Source organism: Patella vulgata, chromosome 4 (genome assembly GCF_932274485.2).
Source record: "Patella vulgata chromosome 4, xgPatVulg1.2, whole genome shotgun sequence".
In the NCBI taxonomy this organism is placed as follows: Eukaryota; Metazoa; Mollusca; class Gastropoda; family Patellidae; genus Patella; species Patella vulgata.
Window position 1 is genome coordinate 50,907,184 of NC_065882.2, and position 25,746 is coordinate 50,932,929.

At 32.3% G+C, this 25,746-nt stretch overlaps 1 protein-coding gene across 7 annotated transcripts in view; it reads right to left on the reverse strand.

The window, feature by feature from the left end:
- Positions 1 to 25,746, reverse strand: part of LOC126818347 (sodium/calcium exchanger 2) — a 54,228-nt gene that overhangs the window by 4,171 nt on the left and 24,311 nt on the right. Inside the window, exons 3-22 of one of the 7 annotated variants that reach the window (XM_050545706.2) lie at positions 21,720 to 22,479; positions 21,137 to 21,231; positions 19,664 to 19,693; positions 17,479 to 17,562; positions 15,631 to 15,717; positions 13,677 to 13,766; positions 11,906 to 11,920; positions 10,589 to 10,734; positions 10,197 to 10,235; positions 7,037 to 7,136; positions 6,667 to 6,691; positions 6,068 to 6,217; positions 5,654 to 5,816; positions 5,039 to 5,162; positions 4,014 to 4,143; positions 2,117 to 2,207; positions 1,862 to 1,940; positions 1,506 to 1,628; positions 1,079 to 1,154; positions 753 to 906 (exon numbers count right to left, since the gene is read on the reverse strand). In XM_050545706.2, the coding sequence (XP_050401663.1) occupies positions 753 to 906; positions 1,079 to 1,154; positions 1,506 to 1,628; positions 1,862 to 1,940; positions 2,117 to 2,207; positions 4,014 to 4,143; positions 5,039 to 5,162; positions 5,654 to 5,816; positions 6,068 to 6,217; positions 6,667 to 6,691; positions 7,037 to 7,136; positions 10,197 to 10,235; positions 10,589 to 10,734; positions 11,906 to 11,920; positions 13,677 to 13,766; positions 15,631 to 15,717; positions 17,479 to 17,562; positions 19,664 to 19,693; positions 21,137 to 21,231; positions 21,720 to 22,439 (2,521 nt within the window). In that variant the 5' untranslated portion in view covers positions 22,440 to 22,479. The remainder of the gene's footprint in view (positions 1 to 752; positions 907 to 1,078; positions 1,155 to 1,505; positions 1,629 to 1,861; positions 1,941 to 2,116; positions 2,208 to 4,013; positions 4,144 to 5,038; positions 5,163 to 5,653; positions 5,817 to 6,067; positions 6,218 to 6,666; positions 6,692 to 7,036; positions 7,137 to 10,196; positions 10,236 to 10,588; positions 10,735 to 11,905; positions 11,921 to 13,676; positions 13,767 to 15,630; positions 15,718 to 17,478; positions 17,563 to 19,663; positions 19,694 to 21,136; positions 21,232 to 21,719; positions 22,480 to 25,746) is intronic. The other 6 variants (XM_050545707.2, XM_050545708.2, XM_050545710.2 and 3 more) reach the window with 6 other exon arrangements.

Consider the following 25,746-nt stretch of genomic DNA (forward strand, 5'->3'; position numbering starts at 1 on the left):
AGAGGACCCGGAGAAAACCCACTCCTTGTCACATACAACCGGGGAATCGAAACCACACCAGTTGACTCAATGACAGACCTTATGATAATGCGCACGCACTAACCATTCAGCCATCCACCCCTCCACCGCAACTCAAAGGACTAACCCTAACGCAGATACATGCCGACAAGGTCTCCATTTTATGGGATGGTTCCCTTCCTTTTCCAGAGTAAAGAAGTGGACTGCGGAATTTAAGCATGGCAGAGAGCGTCTTGACGATGACCGGCAACCATTCAAGAAAACATTACCCTGGTGCATGACATGGTGATGGGCAGTGTTGTGGGTATCTCTCATGAGAGGGTTGAGCACTTTATCACCGAGTTAGGAATGAAAAAGATTTCTGCAAGATTGGTGCCAAAGCTCTTGACTGTAGATCAGAAACGTGTCAGATTCCTGACATCCAGTGACAATCTGTGCCGTTTTGAAGCAGATCCTGAAAAATTATTGGCCAGATCTGTAACCCTTGGATGAGACCCGTTTCCAAAAATTAAAAGGACTGTGAATGACTTTTTTTAGGGTGACTGAAGAAAATTTCTTTCTGGCCAGCATCCAGCATCATAACGATAATATGACTTATATTAATCAGATCTATAAAACTGAACATTTTAGGACATCTGCTTCCTAGTTTGTCAAATTATGATTAAAACTTTTACTGGTATGGCCATTGCTTAATACTTCTTTGAAATTTATTAATAAGGCTGATGTGACATTACCTGTAACATTTCCAATAGCTGCATCAGCGTGAGTATCTTGCTTAGCAGCTGTTCGACTGGCAAACGTATCAGGTACGCTAGTGCCTAAAGCTATTATAGTTATACCAGTAACACTTGTTCTTAATCCTATAACACAACCTATCAAATGACCTAACTGTAAAATATAACAAAATTATCATTTTATAAATTTATAATCATGCTAATTTTCTTCCATATTACAAAAAACATTTTTTCCAAATTTTAGGTATTTCTTTTGTCAAAAAAATCCTCCTAAAGTTACAAATAACAAATATATAGACAAAACTAAAATTAATTGAATTCATTACCTGTTCAACAAAAGCAGTTAAAACAGCAATAACTGTTAACGAAAAAACAAACGTCGGCCAAGCTCCAAGACAATTCCTATTTAACAAAAAATAACATTATATATTAAATAGATATATAACAGCTACTGGATTGACAACTCTCATTTATAAAGTACTCCACTCATGTAAATAGCCAACCAACAGGTCAGTTAATTTGACAGTTGGCAGATTGTATATATATATAACATTTTTGCGATTTAAACTGGGTTGTTCCTTTCCAAAACAGGGTAATTCATATAATGATTGTCAAGAATAAAAAATAAAATGAACTCATTTTATATCATTGTAAAAAATATAAATTAAATTTTAAGCAACAGTCTATCTTTCACAGTCTTCTGAGTACAGACTTGTAACACAGCAGAATTATATTCAACAGTATACTACTTACGTTGGTGGTATAAGTGCACAAAGGAGCTTCCAGAAAAAAGTAAAGAAATGCATGAGGTAGTGAGACCATTTAGGATCAACTTCATTTCCTTCACTATCGGTATCACCTCCTACCGTCATAGCACTAAAATAACAATAAATAAGCATAATATCTTTAACTTAAAACAAAGAACATTTAAAATTTCAAACAACATAGTGTGAAACCTGAAGTTATATGTCCCGATGGGGAACAGTTCAAATTCTAATAATTCTACCAGTAGTGACAATCATAAAACATTAGGGAACATGAATCACCATGTTTGCTATGGCTATGTATGATGAAATCAAATTATATTTTAATCTAAATTATAAACTAACTTAGCAAATTGAGAACCCCATGTAACCTCCTTCTCCTCTTCATCTTCTAAAACTTCTGCCAATCTTTCAATTAATTCATCTGTAAATAACAATTATATCATTATTAATTAACATGTTTAATACGGCAGTATTTTTTTCATGACAGCCCCCAAAAACTCAAATTATAAGATAGGCCATGTTAAATGGTACTCTATAATTTGTTGCCAAATGATTTACAACATTTCAATATATTCATTATAAAATCAAAATCCAAACCTTTATTTATATGACACACAGTAGCACTTCTTTCACCAATCTTCGCACCCAGACTGGGATTGCGTAAAGCAATTATAAAGTTAAGTGCACCCTTAAATAAATTGAAAAGACAAAGATGAAGACAAACAGAAAGTAAAGTTAATGTCACCGACCTTAATCCTAAAATAAATAGTTGAAAGTTATCAATTACTTGCAAATTTATATTCTTATAATAAATAAAATTGCTTATCACACAGCTAAGCCAAACAAAAAATGCTCATCCAACAAGACATTCATCTTACAAACATCTACACCAACTTTGAAAATTCTTTCTCAATTGGAAGCAGAGTTATTGTGTTCCCAAAGAATGTGACTGATGTACAAACTCATTTCAATAGTTCCATGTTTACTCCGAAAGGTGCAGGCAAGATACTGTCTGATCAAATATCTATGGTAGGACATTCTTCGTGTAATGTTAATTTTATAAACATCTTGGAAGTTAGAACTACCGGAAATTCTCAGAAAAAAATAACAATGCACTACTATAGACTACACAAATCATAATGATTAAGATTAATGTATGTAGATTGTAGTTACTAATTTACAAAAAGCTATGCTCAAGAAAATGGGACTACCCCAATAAGTAGGAGAAAAAGTTAACCAGGCATTATGTAAGGTCTTTCTTTGGGCCTTTAATGTTATGTAAATTATTAATTAGACATTTATAAACATAAGTTCATAATCAACCCTTGATGCCATCGGTTGGCTCCGATTTTAAGTAGATTAGAACAGTTTGGCCATTTAATAATTTTAATCAAAAAATTGAGAAGCGAGGCTAAGACACAAATGACAGTATGCTGGTTATGATCAATTGCACACATCTTGTCAAAGCTACAACCATTGATAACTTCGCTCAAAATAAAGTAATTTGAATGCAATTTTCAATATATTCATTTTGCATTATTCTTTTTTAAAAATATTATAGAGAGAACAGCCATAATGCCCCCTTGGTGATCGTATGAGTTTAAGGGCTATTTTGTGGGTTTTATGTGTATAGACACGTCAAATTGGTGTCATAGGGGAGATAACTCTTCGCTGGTGACCTTAACGTCATATTATCTCCCCTTAGACCACATGGGCAAAGAATACATTACAAATCACAAATCCATTCAGAATTGCAGACTGTAGACAATAAATACAAAAATCGGGCGTGGCTCTGGCCCTGGGGGTCGGATATGGAACAATATAAATAGGTACCACCCTGTTATTGACCAACATCAATAGTTGCTGTCCTTAGGGTATAAGGAATAAGTATACCTAGTTCCAAGATAATCAATTCAGAATTGTGGCCTTCGGGCGCTAAAGGCAAAAATTGGGCGTGACTCTGCACCACAAACAATAGGGATCATCCTTAGGGTATAAGGAATAAATATGAAAATTTTTCAAGACGATCGCTCAAGAATTGTGACCTGTAGGTGACACACAGACACACAAAAAGAAAATGAGCGTGGCTCTGTCCCTGGGGGTTGGGCATGTACCACAAACAATTGGGATGTTCCTTAGGGTATAAGTATTCCAATTTTAAAGATGATACGTTAAGAAATGCAGCCTGCAGACGACAAACAAATACAAGAAATGGGCATGGCTCTGCCACTGGGGGTCGGGCATGCACCAAAAACAATGTGGATAATACTTAGGGTATAAGGAATAAGTATGTAAAGTTTCAAGACGACCACTTCAGAATTGCGGCCTGTAAGCGACACACAGATACATACACACATACAAGATGGCAATATACGTCCGCATTATCAATGTAGATCTATAAAAATCTGAAAACAGCAAATGGCACAATGTTCATACTAAAAACAGCTATTATCAATTGACATGGTTCTAATAATAAACAACTTAATTTACATACCTTGGAATCTTTATTAACAGGTATTGAGAATGTTTTTGATGTCTCTGAATGTGAGAAGTTTATTGTACCATTAGCAACTATATAATCAACACCTGGCTTTAATCTCTCTCCACCATGAGCTGTACCATCACTACAAATACACATTTTACTCAATTTTAACATTGTCACACTTGTGACATTCATGAAACCTATCCATTTATTCTCAACCAATCTTCTCTAAATGCCTTAATCCAACTGCTGTCACATTTTGTGCATTTTTTAAAGCACATAAATCATTTGTCTTTTTTGACACAATTTATGTATTTGCAACCAGTGCAGAATACTCTGCAGACTGTTCAATATTAGAGATATTTCTGATCCAGTCACCTATGATATTGGTAACATCTGTGTTATAGGTTTCATCCAAGTCAACCCTGTTTTTTTCTACAGGTCTACAAAACTTTAAATTTGGAAAAAGCAATTTCCTCATGGGATAAATTAGCACTGTCAGTCACTATCTGTTCTTCTTGTGCCCCAGAAAATGATTTATAAACAGGAGTCTTCTTAACAAAGACAGAAACTGGAATGCCAATACTATTTTAAGATGAACAGCTAAAATATGGGGATCTGCAGTCTTTGAGTTTATGAACCTTGTCTACTGATTCTGTGATTACAACAATAAATGCACAGCAAAAATTATGGGTTGATTTATTCTGTTTTTGTGTTTCATGCACATTAGCTTGCTCTCTATTATCAAATACAGCAGATGACAACATTTTTATCCACAAGCGTGACAAAACATGTACGGTAATAAAGCAGTCATGTAAATTTTTCAGATGTACATGTATAAACTAGCCAGTACGTACTAATCCTCATTCCAAATGAGAAAGCAGATTTAGTCCTCTCCAGTTCCAGACATATGCTAATTTCAAATACACATTATTTGAAGATGTTGTTCATGAATTTTAAATACACATAATTTGTAGATATTGTTCATGGATGAATTACAAACATTGAATCAAAACTAAATTGATAAAAATGCTTACATTGTAGAATATTCTATTGTAACTTTACCATCATAACCATGTTCCCTCATGACTTTAACTGTTACCTGTCCTTTCTTCATATCTGCTTGATAATGTGGTTCTTCAAACAGAAACTCACCAGGTTCTAAAAAAAGGCAGTTGGAAGAATAAATTAACTATGACTAAAATCTGTCAAGTGAATATTACAAAGAAATTAGTATTAAAGAGGTTAGATGAAAGGAAATTAGAGGAAAGAAATAAATTGCATGCATGTCTTAAAACCGTTCAACTGCCAATTAGCAATTAAATATTTATTAAATATTTATGGCAAAACTTATAAGAAACTTTCCTTGTCAGCTATGATTACAATGAAGCCCATACAAAGAGCAAGTGTGTTATAAAAATCATTTTTATTTGCTTTATGGATTAATCTATTTGGAACAGTAGATACTGGGTTATATGGCCTAATATACCAGGAATTTTTTATATCTATAAGAATCATTACATATATTAAATATGCTAATTTGTGTCATAATTGCTGTTGACAAACTTCAGTGTCACTAATAACATTGGGTTATGTAAAAAACATTTGTACTGTAAATATTAACGTATGACAGTTTTATAAGATCTACTTACCATCATCATCAACAATAGTAACTCTAGACACACTTGGATCTCCTAATCCTCCACCACCTTTAGGATTCTTTAATATAACATAGAAATCCACATCGGCCTCATACTGGTTATCATTGATAATAGGAATTAGCAGTGTTCTCTTGTACTCATTTTCTTTAAATATCTGTCAAGATAAAATATAATAAATGTAAAACAGATTCTTCCACACTGACAGACTTTTCATTATTAAAAAATCAATCTTCAAGTAACGCTACTTCAATTGTAGACATTCTGTTTAGAAACTTGATAAACAATGTATTGATGTTGGAAAAATAGAACAGTCATATCAATCATATACATCTATTGAACATTCATATCAATCATATACATCTATTGATTTGTATACCCAAGTAGTTATGGTCAAACCCAACATACCAATGTTCCTGTGGTATATTTATAATCTTTGCCTGGTTTAGCTGAGCCTTCTCTAGTTTCAAAATCTACTGATACAACTCCTTTCACCATTTCAACACCTTCTGTTTCTCCGGAATGTATATCTCCATTTTTATATGTTACTGTCTCATTCTAAAATAAACAATATCAAAAACATGTTCAATATAAAATAATACAATATAAAACTTCTTTCAAATTATATTTCAACGCTTTGAAAACGAGTGGTGGATTTTGGTCTGTCATGTTGTAGTACCCATAAAAGTTAAGGGACTTGGTTATCAAGGGGTTATAAGAGATATCTTGTAGGTTTTATCTGTATTGACATGTCAAATTAGTGTGTTAGGGGAGATAACTTTTTACCATCGACCCTAAAGCCATATTATGTCCCCTTAGACCACATGGACAAAGAATACATTACAATAAAGGCATTATCCCAATTATAAAATTAGCTTGTCCATTATAAAAACAAATGAATGCAATATTTAAGACAACTGAGTTTACTGACATACATCTATATATCAGTAAAATAAATAATAAAATATAAAATCTACTGTAAGACAATGTTATAAAATTATATTTACCATTATACTTAATTTTCCTCTTGATCTGAAATGAACAAATATTGTATACAATTTATTTAATTATGGTACAAAATATCCAGAATATGTAGTTAAAATTTTACATACTATTATCATAAACAAAAATAGTAAAATCTTTTAATGGCATACAAATCATGTGATCCCAGTGTTGTTGAGAAAGTTCTCTGGATTTTCCAACCTGCTTTTCCCTTGTCAGTAGAACAGCACAGAGCCAGAGGGTTGAGCTATTGAAACCTATCTAGTTGTTTTAAAAACCGATATTTTCTTTCATATCAATACATTGTATATATTAATTGTTTAGCCATTCTTTTACGAGTACTAGTTACTATTACATCTAATCTAAATAACTTACAGAATGTGTCTGTGAAATAGAACATCAACTTCCAGCATACCAGCACTTTCTAATACAGCATAACGATCAGATGCAAATGTAAATTTGCCTGTTAAATCACCTGCATAGACAATAAAACAATATACATTAAAATAAACACTAAAAAAAAATATTTTTTTTTAAATGAGGAATTTATTTAACCTTGATAACCCAAAATATAAATCTTACTTTCTTGATCTATGTTTATTTTTAGGCTATATATACGAACATGATAAATAAACATAAAAATTGAATAAAAATTTGACCAAGTAGAACTCTTGATTCAACATCTTTTACAAGAGAATCAGACTCTCACAACAAATCAAAATAAACAGTTGATATCTTGTTCATATTTTAACACAAAACAGTGCAACAAACATACAGATGAGGAATTACATAATGTTTGCATGTATTTATCTCGATTCACAAGAAAATGTTATGTTATATTACAAACAGAAATTCTGGATCATTGTTTGACAAAATTATACATCTATTTAATGTCTCTTTAAAAGAAATGTTTGTGAATCACACATACAACATGGTGTAAAATGATTTCTACAAGTGTACACATCTAAAACAAATACAGCTTTCTACATAAGACTACATATAATTTGTATAATTATATTGTATATTTTAGTACCAGTCATAGTACCATCTACAGAAATTGAAATGCAACCTTTTACATTCATATTTCTGAAATAACTATCACCAAAATGATAACGCATTGTCAGAAAAATTGCAGCTTATGAATTATAATAAATATAAATGTGATCAGTGTGACAGATGTTCAGAAAATAATAATTAGATAAATGCCATGGTATACTATTCAAAAAAAGTAGGAGATATTTGATTTTTAAGTGTTATTAAAGTCACCTAATGAAACTGACGAAGAAACAAATGACAAAATGAAATGAAGTTCACATTCATCGATTTATTCCAAATGATCGTTAGAGTAAGTAAGGCACAGACTGACCATTATAAGGGTAAAATGATACCCGGGGTCAAACAGCAAAGTTACCACAGCATCACAACCAAGTCAGTAACGGGTAAATCCTCCTCTGTTTGCCAAACAAGCATTGATCCGACGTGGCATACTCCTAATGAGACGTCTAAGGTCATTTTGGTCCAGATTGTCCCATTCCTGTTGCAACGCAGCAGCAAGTTCTTGGACATTGGCAGGACGTTGTTGACGTTGACGTAACCTCTGTCCAAGCATGTCCCAGACATGCTCGATGGGGGAGAGGTCGGGACTCAGTGCTGGCCAAGGTAATGTGGTGATGTTCTGTTGTTGGAGGTAACCTGTAACGATCCTGGCCCTGTGACATCTTGCGTTGTCATCCTGGAAGATGAAACGGCGGCCATGACGTCGTGCGAACGGCACAACATGGACTGCCAAGATGTTGTCCCGGTAGTACTGGCCTGTAACACGCCCTGCAACAACATGTAAAGCCGTTCTTCCAGCAACAGTGATGCCTCCCCACACCATAACAGAACCACCCCCAAATCGATCATGTCTGATGACGTTACCATCTTGGAAGCGCTCGTTTCGACGACGCCACACCCTCCTACGTCTGTCCAAAAAATCAACAGTGAACCTTGACTCATCTGAAAACATCACATTGCTCCAGCGTCGATTATCCCAGTGTTGACGATCCCTACACCAACGACGTCTTGCCTGAATGTGATGATCTCTCAAACAAGGGATCACGCGAGGACGTCGGGCGCGAAGGTGACCCCTATGCAGTCGATTCCGAATCGTCTGGCCACTCACTCTCACACCAGTGTCTGTTTGAAGACGAGCGCTGATCTGATTTGCTGTGATGACACGATTTCTCAAGGCCAAGGTACGGATAAATCGATCCTGGGCTTGAGTTGTCGCCCTTGGTCGACCTGAGCGTGGTCTGTCCTGTACAGATTGTGTATCACGGTATCTGGACCATAGCCTGCTTATGACAGACTGAGAAACATTCATCGTCCGCGCCACAACCGCCTGTGTTGTGCCGATCTGTAGCATGCCAAGGGCACGTAACCTTTCATTTTGGGTAAGCCGACGCATATCAAAATTTGTTTTCTGGTCACTAAAACAATTAAACTGATGTTTCCACCCTGGAATTCAATGCCACAATGACTGTAACATTCAAAGTCAGAGTGGTGCAAATCTTGGGTTGGACCCCCATGATGATCCCAAGCATCACCTGCATTCCATGCGGTAGCTATTGGTGCGTTTGGGCGTCACATGTAACTGGAAATGTTTCTTCTGTTAGGTTCTATAGTGACTTTTTTCGTAGTCATTTGCATATTTTAGTATTATGCCCCCAAAATCAAATATCCCCTACTTTTTTTGAATAGTATAGTTATAACTGAACCATAACTTCCAGTAAAATAGTCTGGTAGGAGTTGCCATATAACTGTAAATATATCTGAAAGTCTACAGAGTTGATTTATAGTATTATATTCTGCGATATAAATAAATTCAAATATATCCATTCAGTTATGTATGACATTAAAACAATACCCTTGTGGGCAATTCCAGTACTTATTGACACTCATGTACTGCTACCAAATATAAGCTTACTTACATGACAGACAAAATAATTTTGGATAGACAAGAAGCCTAAGAAGAAATTCAAATCTAACATGGTTTAGTTCACTCAACACAAACTCGGTAAATTCAGTACTAACATATAGTTCAATTTTATTTCAATAATTCGCTTGCGCATAAAGGGGGGAGGGGGGGCTTAACAGGAAACAGGAGGACCTGGAGAAAATCACAAGGATGGACAGGTGACCGTAGTCTTTGTCATGTACAAGTGGGGAATCGAAACATCACCACACAATGACAGAGCAAGCGTCAAACCACTTGACTACCAAATCCCCCTCAAATTAGTAATACAGAAAAAAATGTGAAGTCCTTAGTTAACGGAACAATAATAACCTTACATTTTTAGTATACTTCTACAGGGAGTAATTACGTTACTTATTAATGGGTACAGTAAAGTTAAGGGTTATGGAACAAGTACATTAAGGTTAAATCTGATATGTTAAGATGTATCATATCCAATGTTTATTAATCTTTGTCAAAGTAGAGAAAAGGGTTAAGAGTTATTACAATATCAATACCACTACAGGTTTTCAATCTCACCTTCAAATTTTTGTGAGACTAAAATTTGTCTCTCTAGTGCTACAGAAAAAGAAACCAAAAATGATAGGGAAAAATAACTAATTCATCCTCAAGAACATTTCACAATTATATTTTTTTATCATTTAGTAAAAAACTGAATACAATCCTATAAGCTGAAAGTAGTTAAAGCAAAAGGTTACCTTTGCACATTTTTGCTCTACATTTTGATACTAATTCACCAAAAAACATATCTTAAAAACATACATAATGTAAGTATCATACAAGTATAATCAGTGGAGCACCAAAACCTTTTAATCATTTCAATTATGTGTTAAAATTATTATTTCTTTTGAAGCCCAACACTATGTCTACCATTTCAATTAATCATACAGTCTATATTTGATGATAATTACCTTCAGGGGCTTTTCCTAACTTAGATGCTTCATTGAGGATTCTCATCTTAGCCACAACATCCACTAAATGGGGTAACTTAGAATGACTGTGGCTTGTATGACTGACAGTTCCACCCATCAAAGCACTTACTGCAGCATGACGAAATCTGCAAAATAAAGATGATGTAAATTATAAATTAATGACAACCATGTATTTATTCAGTCTACTCTAATAGCATATTATTCAATCTAGTTCTAATTTGATGGATGTGCAAACTGAAAGTGTTCATGAATTAGTGAAATTGAAAGCCTGATTTAACAAAAACCTAAAATACGATATCATTGCAATTGATCAATCGTTATAATCTATCTTGTGAAGATGTAAGGAAATAAGACTCTATACATGAATTTATTCTATCATTATTGGTGTAGATTACTACAACTAGAAAACTTAAAACAATAACATGCTTTTTTGATCAACTGACAAAATGTTCCAAGTGCAATACTGATATTACAATAACAAGAGTACACCATAGTCTCTGTTTAAAGACTACCCTACATGCATGACATGCAAAATGTTCGATTTTGATTTTTAACTTATAAAAAGTTTTTTTACTCTAAATTTTCAGGTACCATACAATGTATGCATTCAACACATATATGTAATTAATTTTCCGAAAAAATTTAGGTATCCTTAGAGTGGGAGTGGTCGACACTACTGATATGAATTTGAAAATTATTTAGTTTTAACTTATTATAAAATTTTGAAGAACGACCTTTGTTTTACAATATGTAAAGATGTTATTCTTGACTTAGTAATCATGAAGTTTTAAAATCAATATCCCAGTTTTGGCTAATTTGCTCCATATACAATGTATCTAACTAATTCAACAACAATATCTCATCAAGCAAATAGGGCATCTCAAATTATTTTTTTATGTACGGTTATATAATACTGTATAATATTCATCATCCAATACAATTGATTTATTCAACATACAAGGACAACAAGTATGTTATAACATCTAATTGTCTCTATGCAGTATTCAATTAGCATGCATCCAATATAACCGAACTATGAGTATATAAAACTACGGATCTAGGGATTCACAGATCACTCACTCAGGAAATGTAGGTGGAGACTTGGAGCTGAAACTTTATTTTTTATAAAGGTAGAAGAAAACTAATAGTAATATAGGAATGAAGCAAAAAAGCCACTCCATCTATTGAAATATATATATATAAAGAAATCAGAAAAAAAAACAAGATAAAAAATGTGTCTAGACAATTCAACCATCTACTACCAACCCATTACCAAGTAACCGTTTATTACCATACCTGAATCTGTTCTCACTAGAGTCAGAAGAAAAAAATGGATTGTCTTTATACATAATGTAATATGGCAAACAAGTGATTTGAATCTATGGGAAAAACTAGATATTTGCTAATAAGAGACTATTTAAAAACTAAAAAAAGGAAAGTAAATAATTTGTGCTTGGTTTACTGTAAAAATACTAATAAGTGTTTTAAATCATTCTTGTCTTATTATTTTGATTTTCTGCATTTGAGATTCTCGCCTACTTCTAAAATATGAACACTTTACAATAATTAATCTTTAGTTTCTAAAATCAACATTCTGTGAAACAATAATATATTTTTTTCTTGTTCACTAAGTCTAGACATAACCCATCAATGTTCTATTTATGATTACATGTACTGGTATAGCTTGGCTACTTTTGTGTAAAAAAATATTATCAATGGGGGGGGGGGGGGATGTCTGTATTGAAGTAAAATGGATCCTGACTGACTGACAGCATAATAAGATAATTTATCATGAGAAAGTGCATTTTGTAGTCGAAACTTGCTGTTATTACGTAATTATTTTTATAATGAAGATAATTTGTGATATATGATAAAAACAAGACCTAACTGAATATCACCTGCCATACTAATTATTATAATAATACAGGTAATTCAGAGTATCAATGTCTTTCATGTTTCATTTCCTTGAATACTCCCACAGTATGTAAGAAAGAAACATATATGTAGTATTTTATTTTGGAGCCATACACTTTGTGTATTCAAAATAGGTTAGTAACAATTCCCAGGAAACACCATACAATATTTTCATTTCATTGACATTTTCAATGTAGTTTTTGTAAAAGTTAAAATTAAATTGAATGTAGGGCAAAATAAAGAAGGCTACAAATAAGACTTCTTATAAATACACCCCAGTCACATATTTATAAATACAGCTGAATTTTAAACAAATTCAATGTGCCTCTTTATTCTCACTTTGGTCAAGGTTTAAATAAAGTCCTTCAAATCCGATAATAATATAGGGATTGTAAATCATGTTTTCAGAATAAATTTTAACTAATGAACTGCTCGACTGTCCTGCTTAATAATCACTTGTGTGTTTGAATAGATTAATTTAATGTCCTCTTCCGCCGGAGTGATATATTTGTCAATAATTACTTGGAATCAATCAGCTAATAATTGATTTTACGCATATTGAGTACAATCTGACTGGCAACTGAACCGTAACACAGCAGTATGTATCATATACGTTAAATCCATATAATTTCAAAACACTTATCTATCTATCTATATTCTAAATTAATACCATAATAGCACTAGTTATTCAACATGCAAACTTTTCTCTATCTGCATTTTATAAATTTATTGTAAAACTTTTTGTTTACTATCATCATTCTATACGAAAATAAAATCCATTATTAATATGGAAGTCAAGCTTGAACGACAATTATTGCTACAGTATAATGGATTATACTGAACATCCCTTACCAAAACAATAATGACAATTGGAGAGATGCGGCATCTAGTCATTCAGATTGGGCTAAAAATTAAAGCCCTGTGTTCACATTGGCATTCATGTAATAGAACCCTCACAATTGGTCCTTTGCAGGCAGAATTGCCAAGATGGCACGCAACATTAGCCTAGTTGGCGTAGTAAAGTAGGATGTTAAACTTCATTTCATTAATATAATATAAAGTAAGACTTTAACTTTTTACAAATAAAAAAAAAGAGAGATAAAACAGTAAGAATTGAGATAATATGTGTAAATGAAAAATAAAAGATACAAACCTTGCTCTGGCAAATACTTGAGGTTCGTTGGAAGCTTTGCGTACAGCAACACGATGAGTACTTGGACCATGACCATTTACATTTTCAGTACTGAAATTTTAAGATATATAAATGTATAATAATTTGTTCTCATTCAAACCATGTAATTAAATGTATAAAACTAACATTTTTAATAGTTTATGGTAAATTAATGGTAAAGAATCTGATCCAAGATTGAAATGAAAGACCTTTTGAGAAAAGCAATGGATGTACAATGTGGACTGGCATAGAAGCAAAAAGAAATGGGAAAAGCATATAAAATGACAAAATTATGAAAAACACTTTTTAAACATACATTATGCAGAAGCTAAATCTGCCTATTGCAGGTGTTTCTTTAGGCCTGAAATGTTACATGTTTTAACATGACAAGACCATAATCAAGTCTGTATTGACATCTTATATCTCTGATATTTTAAGAATGGTTCAGCCATATTTTGATTTAATCTAAACATGGAGAAGCCGAGTACAGTGGTTGTAATTAATGAACACATCTTGTCAAACCTTCAAATGCTAATATCTTCGTTGACAATAGAGCAATTTGAATGAACTGTTTAATATATTCATTTTGCATTATCTATTTTTGAACTATTATAGCAAGAATATCTAGCTCTTTATCTAAATCTTACATAATGTATCTTTAAATAGAAGTTTTGTGGTTTATTACTGTTTTATGGCAAATAGCCCTGAACTTTATTACAGAATTCTACTAGTATAGCACTAGTTACAAATAGTCAAAAAAATCAGCTTGTTTGTAGTGACAAACTAAGTCAATTACATTAATGACACATTTTCACATGCAATTTAAAAAAACACTACAGTACACAATAACCACTACCTTGGAACACTTAAAAAATAAATAATGTAGAAATAAAGGGTGTATATATTGCAAAGTCCTAAAATATTCTTTAGAGAAGATTTCATTATGGTAACAAATCCAAAACAAATGCCAACCTCACTAAAATACTTGAAGACTTTGATAAGCATAGCAGATATGTACCATTATCAAGGAGTGCACAATAAATTTATTTTGCATGGTTATTGTTTTCTATATTTGTCTGGTGAGATGAAAAAGGCTTTCCTATTTGCAAAAGTCAAAATTCTCTCTTCTTAAAAGGCTCTCCCAGTTTGGTATACCATAAGGACTCGGGGAGAGTGTTTCCTTTCATTCATACATGTATAAAAGGCACATGTATGTACAAGATTTATAGAGCTCCAGAACTTATTACATACACAATGACTTCTGACCATTGTCAATGACATAAAATATGGAAAGCAATTTTCAGCTGTCCGGTGCTAGACAAAATCTCTCCACGATAGAGATTCCGGCCCATTATGCCTGGTACGAGCTCGATCAAGCGGCTTAAAAAACAATCACTGCTATACAAAGCAAAAGCTCTGATATTTACATGATCAAGATTCAATTCTACACATCTCTGATCACCATATAGGCCTATAATGTTTGAAAAGGTTGCAACTTGTATACCGTAAGCAGGTGCACTTTACAATTTAAATTTCTATGAGCTGTATTGTAGAAGAACCCCTTCATAGCAGTAGATGTAAAAGCTAAAGAAATGCTATGTACATTCAAAGTGGAAAGTAAAATCGGGAATGTGTATATAAATATGAATCTAGAGAATTTTAATCTTTAACCATAAAAATCACAAATAATAATCACTCACACCTTTACAGCATTCAAAAAATAATACATCACTCTCTTCACACATAAAAATATTACATTAATATTTACTAATTTAAACTAATTAAAAGTGCTGCAATGATAAAACAATGTAAATAATAAAACAATCATGTACAGCAGTCAGCATTCTCTATAAGTCTGATCATTCTCTATATGTGTAAGCAGATGCCAAATTCTTGGCATTATTAAGTAACGTGCATCTTACTCTACACTATGTACCTTTCAGAATCAGAAAGTTCTGGACTGATACCCGATTTGCTAACAGGTTCAAAAAGTTCCACATCACCAAGTGATTCAGATTTCAGCCTTGAAAACAATTAATTTACACACATATAAGTAATTTAACTCATTTGTTCAATTCCTTAATTTGTTTGCAGAATATACTTATAAATAAAAAAAGTCAATAAAGGTATTAAAAGCTGTCAGAAAAGTATCTTTTTGGGACACTTACTATACATTTATTAAGTATTTATTTCAAAACTAAAGGTAAGGTTATACAACTATTTACATTAAATGAATTATGTTTCATTAAAAAGAAATACAAGCAATTGCTGATCTAGAAATCAAATACACTTGGCTATATTATTAATGGCAGCAAATTTGAAGCAATTGGAATTGTGTAATAAATGAATGAATGTCATAAGCATGTTAAATGAACATAAAGACTCAATAGACCAAATGGGCTAGTCCATCTAAATTTAGTTTACTGAGTGCTGACAACATGTAGCTTACCATGTACAAAACTTAAAATAATAAAACATTTGATGACCAGTGACAATCTGAGTATTGTAATGCCAGTAGGTCTACATATGGTATTGATTATATTATATATCTCAGTATACTTAGACAAAACTTTCAGAAAAAGACAAAAGAATATGGCACTAAAGAGCAAATTTAAACCCATTTGATCATCACAATTTCACTAATTTTTCAAAATAAATAATTATGTCATGCAATGCAAGATTCAAAGTTCTATAGTTTATTCTGAGGGAAGTCAATTAAAAGATAGGTTGCCAGCCAACAAAACATATGCCCACAGCAGCTTAGTCGTCCGGCAGTTAGTAATGAAAGCATTTACAACACACTAAAAACTAACAACCCATTAAGTAATTATCAAAAATCATTAGAATTTGTTTCGATTGTTTGTCTCATGACCTAAACATTGTGTATAAATTTATATTAACTTTAGCCTCTAGTGCGTTCACAAGATTTCTCAAGTGACCATGGGCCATAACTCTAGCAGTAATTATCAGAAATCATTGAAAAACCAATCGACATTTCCGTCTCCTAACCTTAAACACCGTGTATTAATTTACAGTCAATGGGCTATTAATTTTAGCCACTAGAGCGTCAAACGTCCTGAAGATTTCTCAAGTGATCAAGGGCCATAACTCAGGCAGTAATTATCGGAAATTGTTGAAATCAACAGGCTTCTTCGTCTCATGACTGTGTGTTCATTTAAAGTCTATCGGATATTAACTTTAGTCTCTAGAACATCCACAAGATTTTTCAAAGTGATCAATAATTATATAAGAAATTTTTGAAAATCAATAAGCTTGACCTGAAACACTGTGTATAAATCTTAATTCAATAGAGTGGATGCCGGACCTATGGCAATATACGACCACATCGTCTAAAAATTTTCTTTTTTTTTTTTAACTCATCATCCTAATGTCTGGTCCTATTATCAATGCTACTTTTAATGCTAAACTAATGTACAATCAAACTATTTTGACTTCAAGTAAGTTTATGATACATATTTTCTTTCAATATCTGACTCATCCAGAAATCCTTGAGACAAGAGATTTTGCATTCAGTAATTGTAATAGTTATTTATATCTCATGCTGACCAAGTAGGCGAATAATGTCAGTATTATTAATGGTCATAACATGATAATATTCACGTTGCAGTTACACAGTCAGGGTTATATCATTTATGTTAAATTTGTTAGTTTGATTACATAAAGCGATTACTAGATTAAGATTAGTACCCTAGTATTAATTCGTTATTATCTATAGACCTGCAAAATTTTGGTTAATGTATAAGTTGTCATGTCCCTTGGTTACCTCAGTGTGGAATCATTGTCAGTGATCTCATTTAATGTATTTTGAGAACTATGTCCACCATGTAGCTTTTCTGCTAATCTCTTCCTTAAATAGGGCAAATTTTAAAATAGCATTAAAATCCACTGTAAATAATAATGATCCATTCAAAACCTTACAGTTTTTTACATATGGCAGTCTCAATTATTTACTGAAAACTCGTGCATTAATTTGTGAAAGAATAAATTGTTAACAATTAGCTGTGTAAATGCAACATGTACTAAGAATCTAATGAGTAATGTTGTCCTGAACTTGCATTCCATAATTAATGTTTAATGTCCATCACATCTGAATTAAATAATCATTTTGAAAATATCTCCTATTTAATGAAGTGCTCACAATTTAAATATATCCTGAATTTATGACATATTGTATAGAAGACTAAACAATTATGTTTTTTCAAAAGTCCCTTATTCCTAACTTCTATGGTAATTGTTACAGCTGATTTTAACATAGATAATAAGCAGTAACAACTATCAATAACTGTTTGGTCTTCCATAATTGAATGACAAATGACATACAGGTATGATTGCAATGAGTTTGTAGTACTGAAGGAAAAGATCATGGTCTTCCATAATTGAATGACAAATGACATACAGGTATGATTGCAATGAGTTTGTAGTACTGAAAAAATCATGTGTACAAAGCTGCACTGATCAATTTGAAAATATTGGTACTGTAGTAATAATACACTGTTATCAGCAGTAAAGAGAAAGAATACTAAAAAATACAACTACCACTTAGCAACAATTTTTGACATTGTTGATCAGAAAGGCAAACTGATAGTTAACGTTTAATAAGATGAGGATATTAAATTCCAATCTTGACTAAAATACAACTTACTGGTGCTTACTTCCATTATTATTTCCTATGTGAGCTAAAACAACTCTACTAGACCTCTAAAGACACAGCAAAGTAAACAGTGGTGAATAAACAGAAAAACAGTGCAAATGCTGCCTAACTTGCAGTGCATGCTAAGCAACAATATAAGCTTATTCTATCTACCTACACCAAAAGAAAAAAAGATTTATTCTTATAAAACAATTTAAAGAGGTACTCTTACTTTGGCACTCAGGGCAAAAATAATGAATTTTATCAATTTTACCAGTAGGTTATGTTTTCACATATTTTATTGTGCATCAAATTAAAGTCCACAACTGCTTAGATTGTACTTTTTCTATAATATTGACCTATGCCAGTTGCAAATTTATGTATATTCACCACAACAATACGTGTATATCGAAGATATACGTCCATGTAAATGATGTAATTATCACTTTCATAAGTTGTCACAGATTCACAATACTTTGTACGTTCTTGCAAAATTCTTAATAAATAACATGAATACCCAAGCGTAGTACTCAATTTTACTCATGTTATAAGTGTTTTCTGACCAGGAAATGGCATTTCAGGAACTTTTGCATAATGCATCTTTAAGTAAGAAATTAACAGCAGTTTTGTTTATTTTATGACAGTAACATTATCTGTTTAATTCCAAAAAGCAAAAAGATAGAGTACCACTTTAAATATAACGGTCGGGGACCTTAAAATTTTTTCACTCAAAGTTACTAGAACTACAGTGGTTTAAAAAGTTTATTAATTACTAGAGTATCATTTACCAATTTATCTATGAACATTTGTATTAGCCATCTGTCCTATATACTAAAGATTTCTAATAGCTAGTAGCTAATTTGGCTAAGTAATAATAGATTGCATTAAATAAAAAAAGCTTTCAATCAAAGAATATGGCTTCAATATACTGCATTTCTTGATTCCAAAAATAGTGTGCTACCTTATACTCTGATATGTGCTGTTGAAAGTATTAATTTGAACAAAAAACAATATTTAGTCAATCTAAGACAAAGGTCTAATTTCTATCAGATGTTTGTATAGGTTACATGTGACACTGAAATCATTACCATTAGTACATTGAAAAAGAAAACCTACATGTAATAATCTGTTGTTCCAAAAACACTGCAAAAGAATCAAAACCAAGAAAACTACACAAGCATATTCGACTATTTGACTAAATTGAAATGTGAAAGAATTTTATAATGAAAGACTTAATAAAATATATCTACAGAAAATCTACAAAAAAATGAACTTCAACCACCTTCAAAAACCTGCTATGGGTGCTACAGAAACTTACCTTTCTTTGTCAAGATTCAAACTTGCAATACTGAAAATGGAACAGTTTGCACTAAAGAAGTCAGTTGAAACATAAAGTTAACATTACTAAAAGATATTCTTATAATTGTATAAGATATCTGAAACCCTGTCTATTGCCGGATAAAAAAACTGACATCTCTATAAGAAAAGAAAATTGATAGTGGTGTGTTTTAAAAAGTAAAGAAATGTTAAGTGGTGATTATTAGTATCAATCTTATAATTATAGATTAGGACTTCAACAGAATGATGTGTAAGTATAATATGATGAAAGAAAACAGGTAAAACACAGTATTTGTCCAGTTTTCAATTATTTGATGTTATATTGTTACAGTTTGGAAACAACTTCCAGCATTTACAGACCATTTCTTATATATTCAACATTTGTAATAATGACCTCTACTAATGACCACCAAATTTCACGTCAATATATCTTCGTTGCTGAGTTATGGCAATAAATATGTCCCAAAAATAGCCATTTTTAGGTGTTATGCTGTCTCACTTCAATAAATTGTATTTTGAAACTCAAATTAATGTATTTTCTGTGACATTTTTGGAAAGGATATAAAAACATGATTATAGAACATTTCCTATAAAAAAAATTTGGTAGTTAAATTATACAAATAGACACTGTATTAAGGGAGTTATGACTAACTTACAAAAACATGTGTTCCTGTCAAATTACCAGAATCACCGTGGACATGTTTTGCTATGTGCATGAAAAAGTAGAAAAACACTGAAAATAGTGAAAACTTTTCAACTTACAAATGGCTATTGATTTTAAGACTCACTTTTGATCAATGTTTGAAATATTGTAGCATCATAGCATTCATGAATCACATGTTTAAATGTTTGGGCATTAAAAAGATTAAAAAGCTTAAAAGTGCAAGATGACTAATCTGTAGTGTCCGTAACCATGGCGTTATATCTTAAGGTAAATTTACAATACAAATGTGATCTTCAGTAATATTATACTTTTCAATGTGCAATTTTAAAATATAAAATATTTTTTTATTCATTTGAATTTGAAGTTGATTTTTTCACTATTTAAAGGTTACTGACTGACACGACATTTTGTTGTAGTGTTCATAACCATACAGTGATTAAAAAGCTACAAGAAAGTGTATTTTTTAACTGCTGCTGAAGCCAAAAAAGTATTTGTTAATAACCAAAATATTGAACTATTGATACTTAGAATTCCAAGGCACTGCAAGAAAATTTATTTTTTCACCCTGATGAGTGATGAGACACTTTTGTCACAAATACTGTGTTTTAGCCAAAAAGATTATTACTCTGATTATAGTATCATAGAGTAAAACAAAAGTCTAAAAAAAAGTAGATAACTGAGAAAGTTAAAACTGAGTTGAAAAATATTAAATATTGTAGCATGCATGTTATACAGTCCTGTAACGTTCATCTCTTCGGTAAAGTTTACAAGTTAAACTTATTTGTTTACCTCATTCTGTGTGCTCTTTCTTGTTCTAATACCTGAAGTTCTTTGGGAACATGACCAGTTAAAGAACCATGTCTATTCATATCCACAATACGAATCTGAAAAATTCATAGAGACATGATCACAAATGGGTTTAACGAAAAGGAAATCAGTGTCTCCTTGTGAAGTGTGGTTGGGCTAGAAAGAAGAGGACAGCAGTGGCAGATCCAGGTGGGGGTTCCTAAGTTATTGTTTCCATAGTACAACTCATGAAAATGATACTATATGTACCATAGCCATCTCAATCGCATCACTATTTGCCATGACACTCTGATAAGTCTGTGTAAAGAGACTATTTTCCTCAGCAACCACTCACATTCTGTCAGTAATAAATAATCAATTGCAATCAACAGCATTATTTGAACCATATCATAAATTGTATGATAAAGTGAGAATTTAAAAGCAAAAAGTAAATAAAATGAAAATAAATATTATTATTGTCAGGACTGTGTGGATACTATCTGGAAAGAATTCCATTGGCATGTCCACATCAAATGGAACTGTAGATCTTGATGTAATCACATATTTCGGGACATAGTGTACTTACTCCAGAGTCATCATCTTCATTTTCAATGCCTTCAACTTTCTTAGCACAGCTCCATCCATGATCTTGAAGATACGCCATAATAACAAATATTGGGAAAAAGGCTAAAGTCACCCATGCCTCCCAAAGTGTAACTACACCCGGAGTTATATATGAAACTACCAATAACATCCATACGTAAGCCCATATTGACCAGATAGAAGTTAATACGAACACTCCTAATTCACGAATTTTTTTTATGTCTGGGGAATCTACACTGACAACACAAATTGCAGTGATAATTAACAAATTGAATGCTGCACTTCCAATAATAGTGAATGTACCCAAGGCATCTTCTTGTTTTTCACTTCCTAAGTTTATCACTGTTTCAATTGTAGCTAGGAGAATTTCAGGGGCACTGCTGCCAAGCGCCATTAATGTCAGATTTGCCACAGTTTCATTCCATAGTAACACTTCACGTTCAACATTTTGGCCTTTTTCATTATCATAATACGAAATGATTCTCTTTTTGCTGGTTATGACTTCTATACTACACATAAATACATCTGAAGCAATAGCTATTCCCATAAACAGATATATTAATGCAGCAATGTAAAGAACACCCCTCAACCATTCTGGCCACAGATTTTCTGCTGGCAGTAAAAGCCAGCTTTTACATATATCTGATTCGTTGACAAAAAACTCTGCAACATATCCCCGACTAAAATTTGTAAAGTGATACATTTTATAATCTCATAATCCACAACAGGAAATAATGCACGTTCTGAAATGATAAAATAGACAATTCGTAAATGTTTAAATTCATTCATTACATTAATTTTAAAATCAAATATTATTGCATGGACATTGATTCATAATAAAGAGCACTAAAAGAAAGAAAACCAACATCCAAGCAGCAAGCTTACAGCACTTTTTTTTGCTAATAACTAATGATAAAAATATTAGCATAAAATAAAGAAATCATACCATAATCCATTATCATTTTGGGGACTAATTTAAATAAACTTCTCTTTTATCACAAATTAAAATCCTTAGTTACTGAAAATTGCTGACAATAAGCCTTAATGAGATTGTAGGCAGAAACACAAGATTATGCTAGATGTAACTGAAATAGCTCATTACTTAGTTTGTATTCTTTTCAATTATTGTAATGACATAACACAGCTAAACCACTAATCTCCATATTATAAATTAAGCTTTTATTAGTTAATAAGTTACACACATGACTTAACAAGAAAGGCTAGTGATCTTAAAAATAAAGATTAGCAGGAATAAAATAATAAAATAAAATGTTGTTGCATTGTCAGGTAACACAGCACTGCTCAACAAAACCTCACTAGTTTTAAAAAATTAAAAAGCTTTGTACCGCTGTCGCATTCACAAACATTAAAAATAGAAGTCAAAAGTTGAATAGACCAATAACTGGAAACATATGGGGAGATAACTGTTTGATTTATGATCGAAATATATATTATTTTAAAAGGGTTCAACTTTCTGCCCCAATGACTGAATGAAAAATCCCAATTACATTTTCAAAGTCCACTGGACCACTGCCATTTTTGACCGTATCCTCTTCACAAGTGTTAACAACAGTCATAAGAAATTAAAGTACAGTAACTGTGAAACACATTCAAAATCTAGAATTAGAAATTTTTGAAATTCAATATGAATCCTTTTTTTTTATGGCTATCAAATGAATCATTGTATTTGTTCATTGACAATATTTTTATCCAGTCTAGCCCCCCCCCCCCCGGATTTTTAAATTGTTTGTTTATTTGCGGTTACTGAGTATGCTGTCTTGTCCATGTATTTGCTTCTGTGTAAATTATGTGTGGTGCAGTAGGCCTACACCATATATTACAGTGCAAATATGCCAACTTAATTATGGCCAAAAATCAGAAAACAATGTTTATGTAGGCCTAGGCTAGGCCTATACTACTAGCAGTTAAGTAGGCTATAATTTATATAGCCCGTCCTTTGGCCTTATCTAGGTCGGTAGGCAACTAGACTAGGCCGAGCCTACAGACATGCTTACTGTGAGTAACCGACCGAAGGCCTTTTACACGCGAGTGCTAGCCTACTGCTAGCACAGCAGCAGACGACGTCTTCGATCTTCAAAGTTTAATAAATAGCATTAACAATATCTAGACTATCCACTCTAGCTAACTGATAATTCAAATTAAAATTTGTTTTTAATTGGTAAAACCTTTTGCGTCGTCGTTGACCGAAACCGAAGACTTCTAGTATAATTCTTTATTAATAAGAATGATTGAAGTTAATTTTGCAAACAAATTCATTCCCACCATCTTTATTAGCCTCGTAATGAAAACAATGACGTCATTGACATCTTCCCAAACTTATCACTGTACCAATCTGTTTCACAGCAATTAATCACCCCTTATCAAGGTGGTACCGTACCTCTCTGATTATTCTACTACTACAAAAATACATGTGTATTCCCAATTTAAACGAAATTTCAGAATGATTCCGGGGGCTAGTCAAAGACTTCGCGCAAAATGGAAAATAAAAACACCAATAAGGGAAGCTTCTCAAGAAATAAGGGAATAATTCCCAAAAAGTTGTAGGCTATCGTATTCCTAACATCTACCGACAAAGTCTATTCTTATTAATTGGATCTTCCTTCTTCTAAATTACGGTACAGAAATGGCTGAATAGTTTAATAGGAGGATAAAATAATAGAGTGGTAAACCGTAGGTAAATGGGAACATTAATTAAGAATTTGATAATAATAATGCATTTGAAAATAATAGGAAAACGTCGCGGCTATATGTAAAACCCTTTTCGGTACCGGTAGTGCGCCCAAAAGAATGAATGGCAACCACTTCAAAGCGAAGAAGAGTAGTCCTATAATTATGTGGAATGTCAGCTAGAGCCTGACCACCATTGCACAGATAATCATTAGAATAACAAAACTCCGCATGTATGATAGTCTGAAATGACCGAAGTATACCAGTACGGTACATTAAATCCGACCCATGGCCATAGCATAGACATGAAATATACCGTGCGGACTTATTATGCCGTAACGGATACCTCTGTCATTTGACTTTTATTTAAGATGCTGACCAGTTCATTTATGTATTTTATAAACATCTCAAAATAGTGTCTTTTAGTTGAATACCTTACCTCTTTTAGCGGTAATATCCAGATTTAAATCCTTGCGTTTTCAATCCAAACTTTGAATCTATGTTATCCATGTAATCTATGTGCTATAAATATTTTCCCTGTTATCGTATTTAACAACTTTCATAGAAATGCTAATTCACATTTCTTACCAGCGAGTCTTGCTAACATAAAGAAATACACATGTATACGATACAGTGTACACCTATATCAATTACTCAATAGGTAATTATTAGTTAATCTAATGTTTAGTAGCAATAATTACTTGTAATAATGACCCATTACGTAATAAGATTTGACCGTTATGTTTTGACGTTGTTGTCAGGACACACTAACCGATCATTCGGCTAATCACCATGACAGGGTGAGCCCCAAAATAATCTCATACATAATTCTCGGGTTTGAACTTTGACAAGTGGAATAGACTAGAGTGTAATTAAATTCTACTGAAAATATGAAGTCTAAAAAAGTGAATGCATTCTAAAATATTATAAATATTATAAATAAGTAAACCTTCACATAATATGACATAAAAATTAATCTACTGACAAAACTTGACAATTTATTCTATTTTAGTTTTCAGCAATTATAATGCCACCAGTAAGCCTACTTTAAATATCTTAATTTATAAATTCCATTTCTCCGTTTTATTTAACGATCAGTGTTCCATAAAAGTGGTATATTCATTTCTAGGTAAAAGTAATGTTTTGAACGTTCAAACCGATCTTATATGTGCATATTATCCGAAATTTAAACTTCTCATACAGTTTATTCAAGCGTATCTGTAAATATAAGTTTATTTGACAGTTTTATCGTCGGTATTTGAGTGGGTGGTTGTGAGCGGGATCTTTTTAACTAGGGACTGTTTCCATATGCACTTGACTCT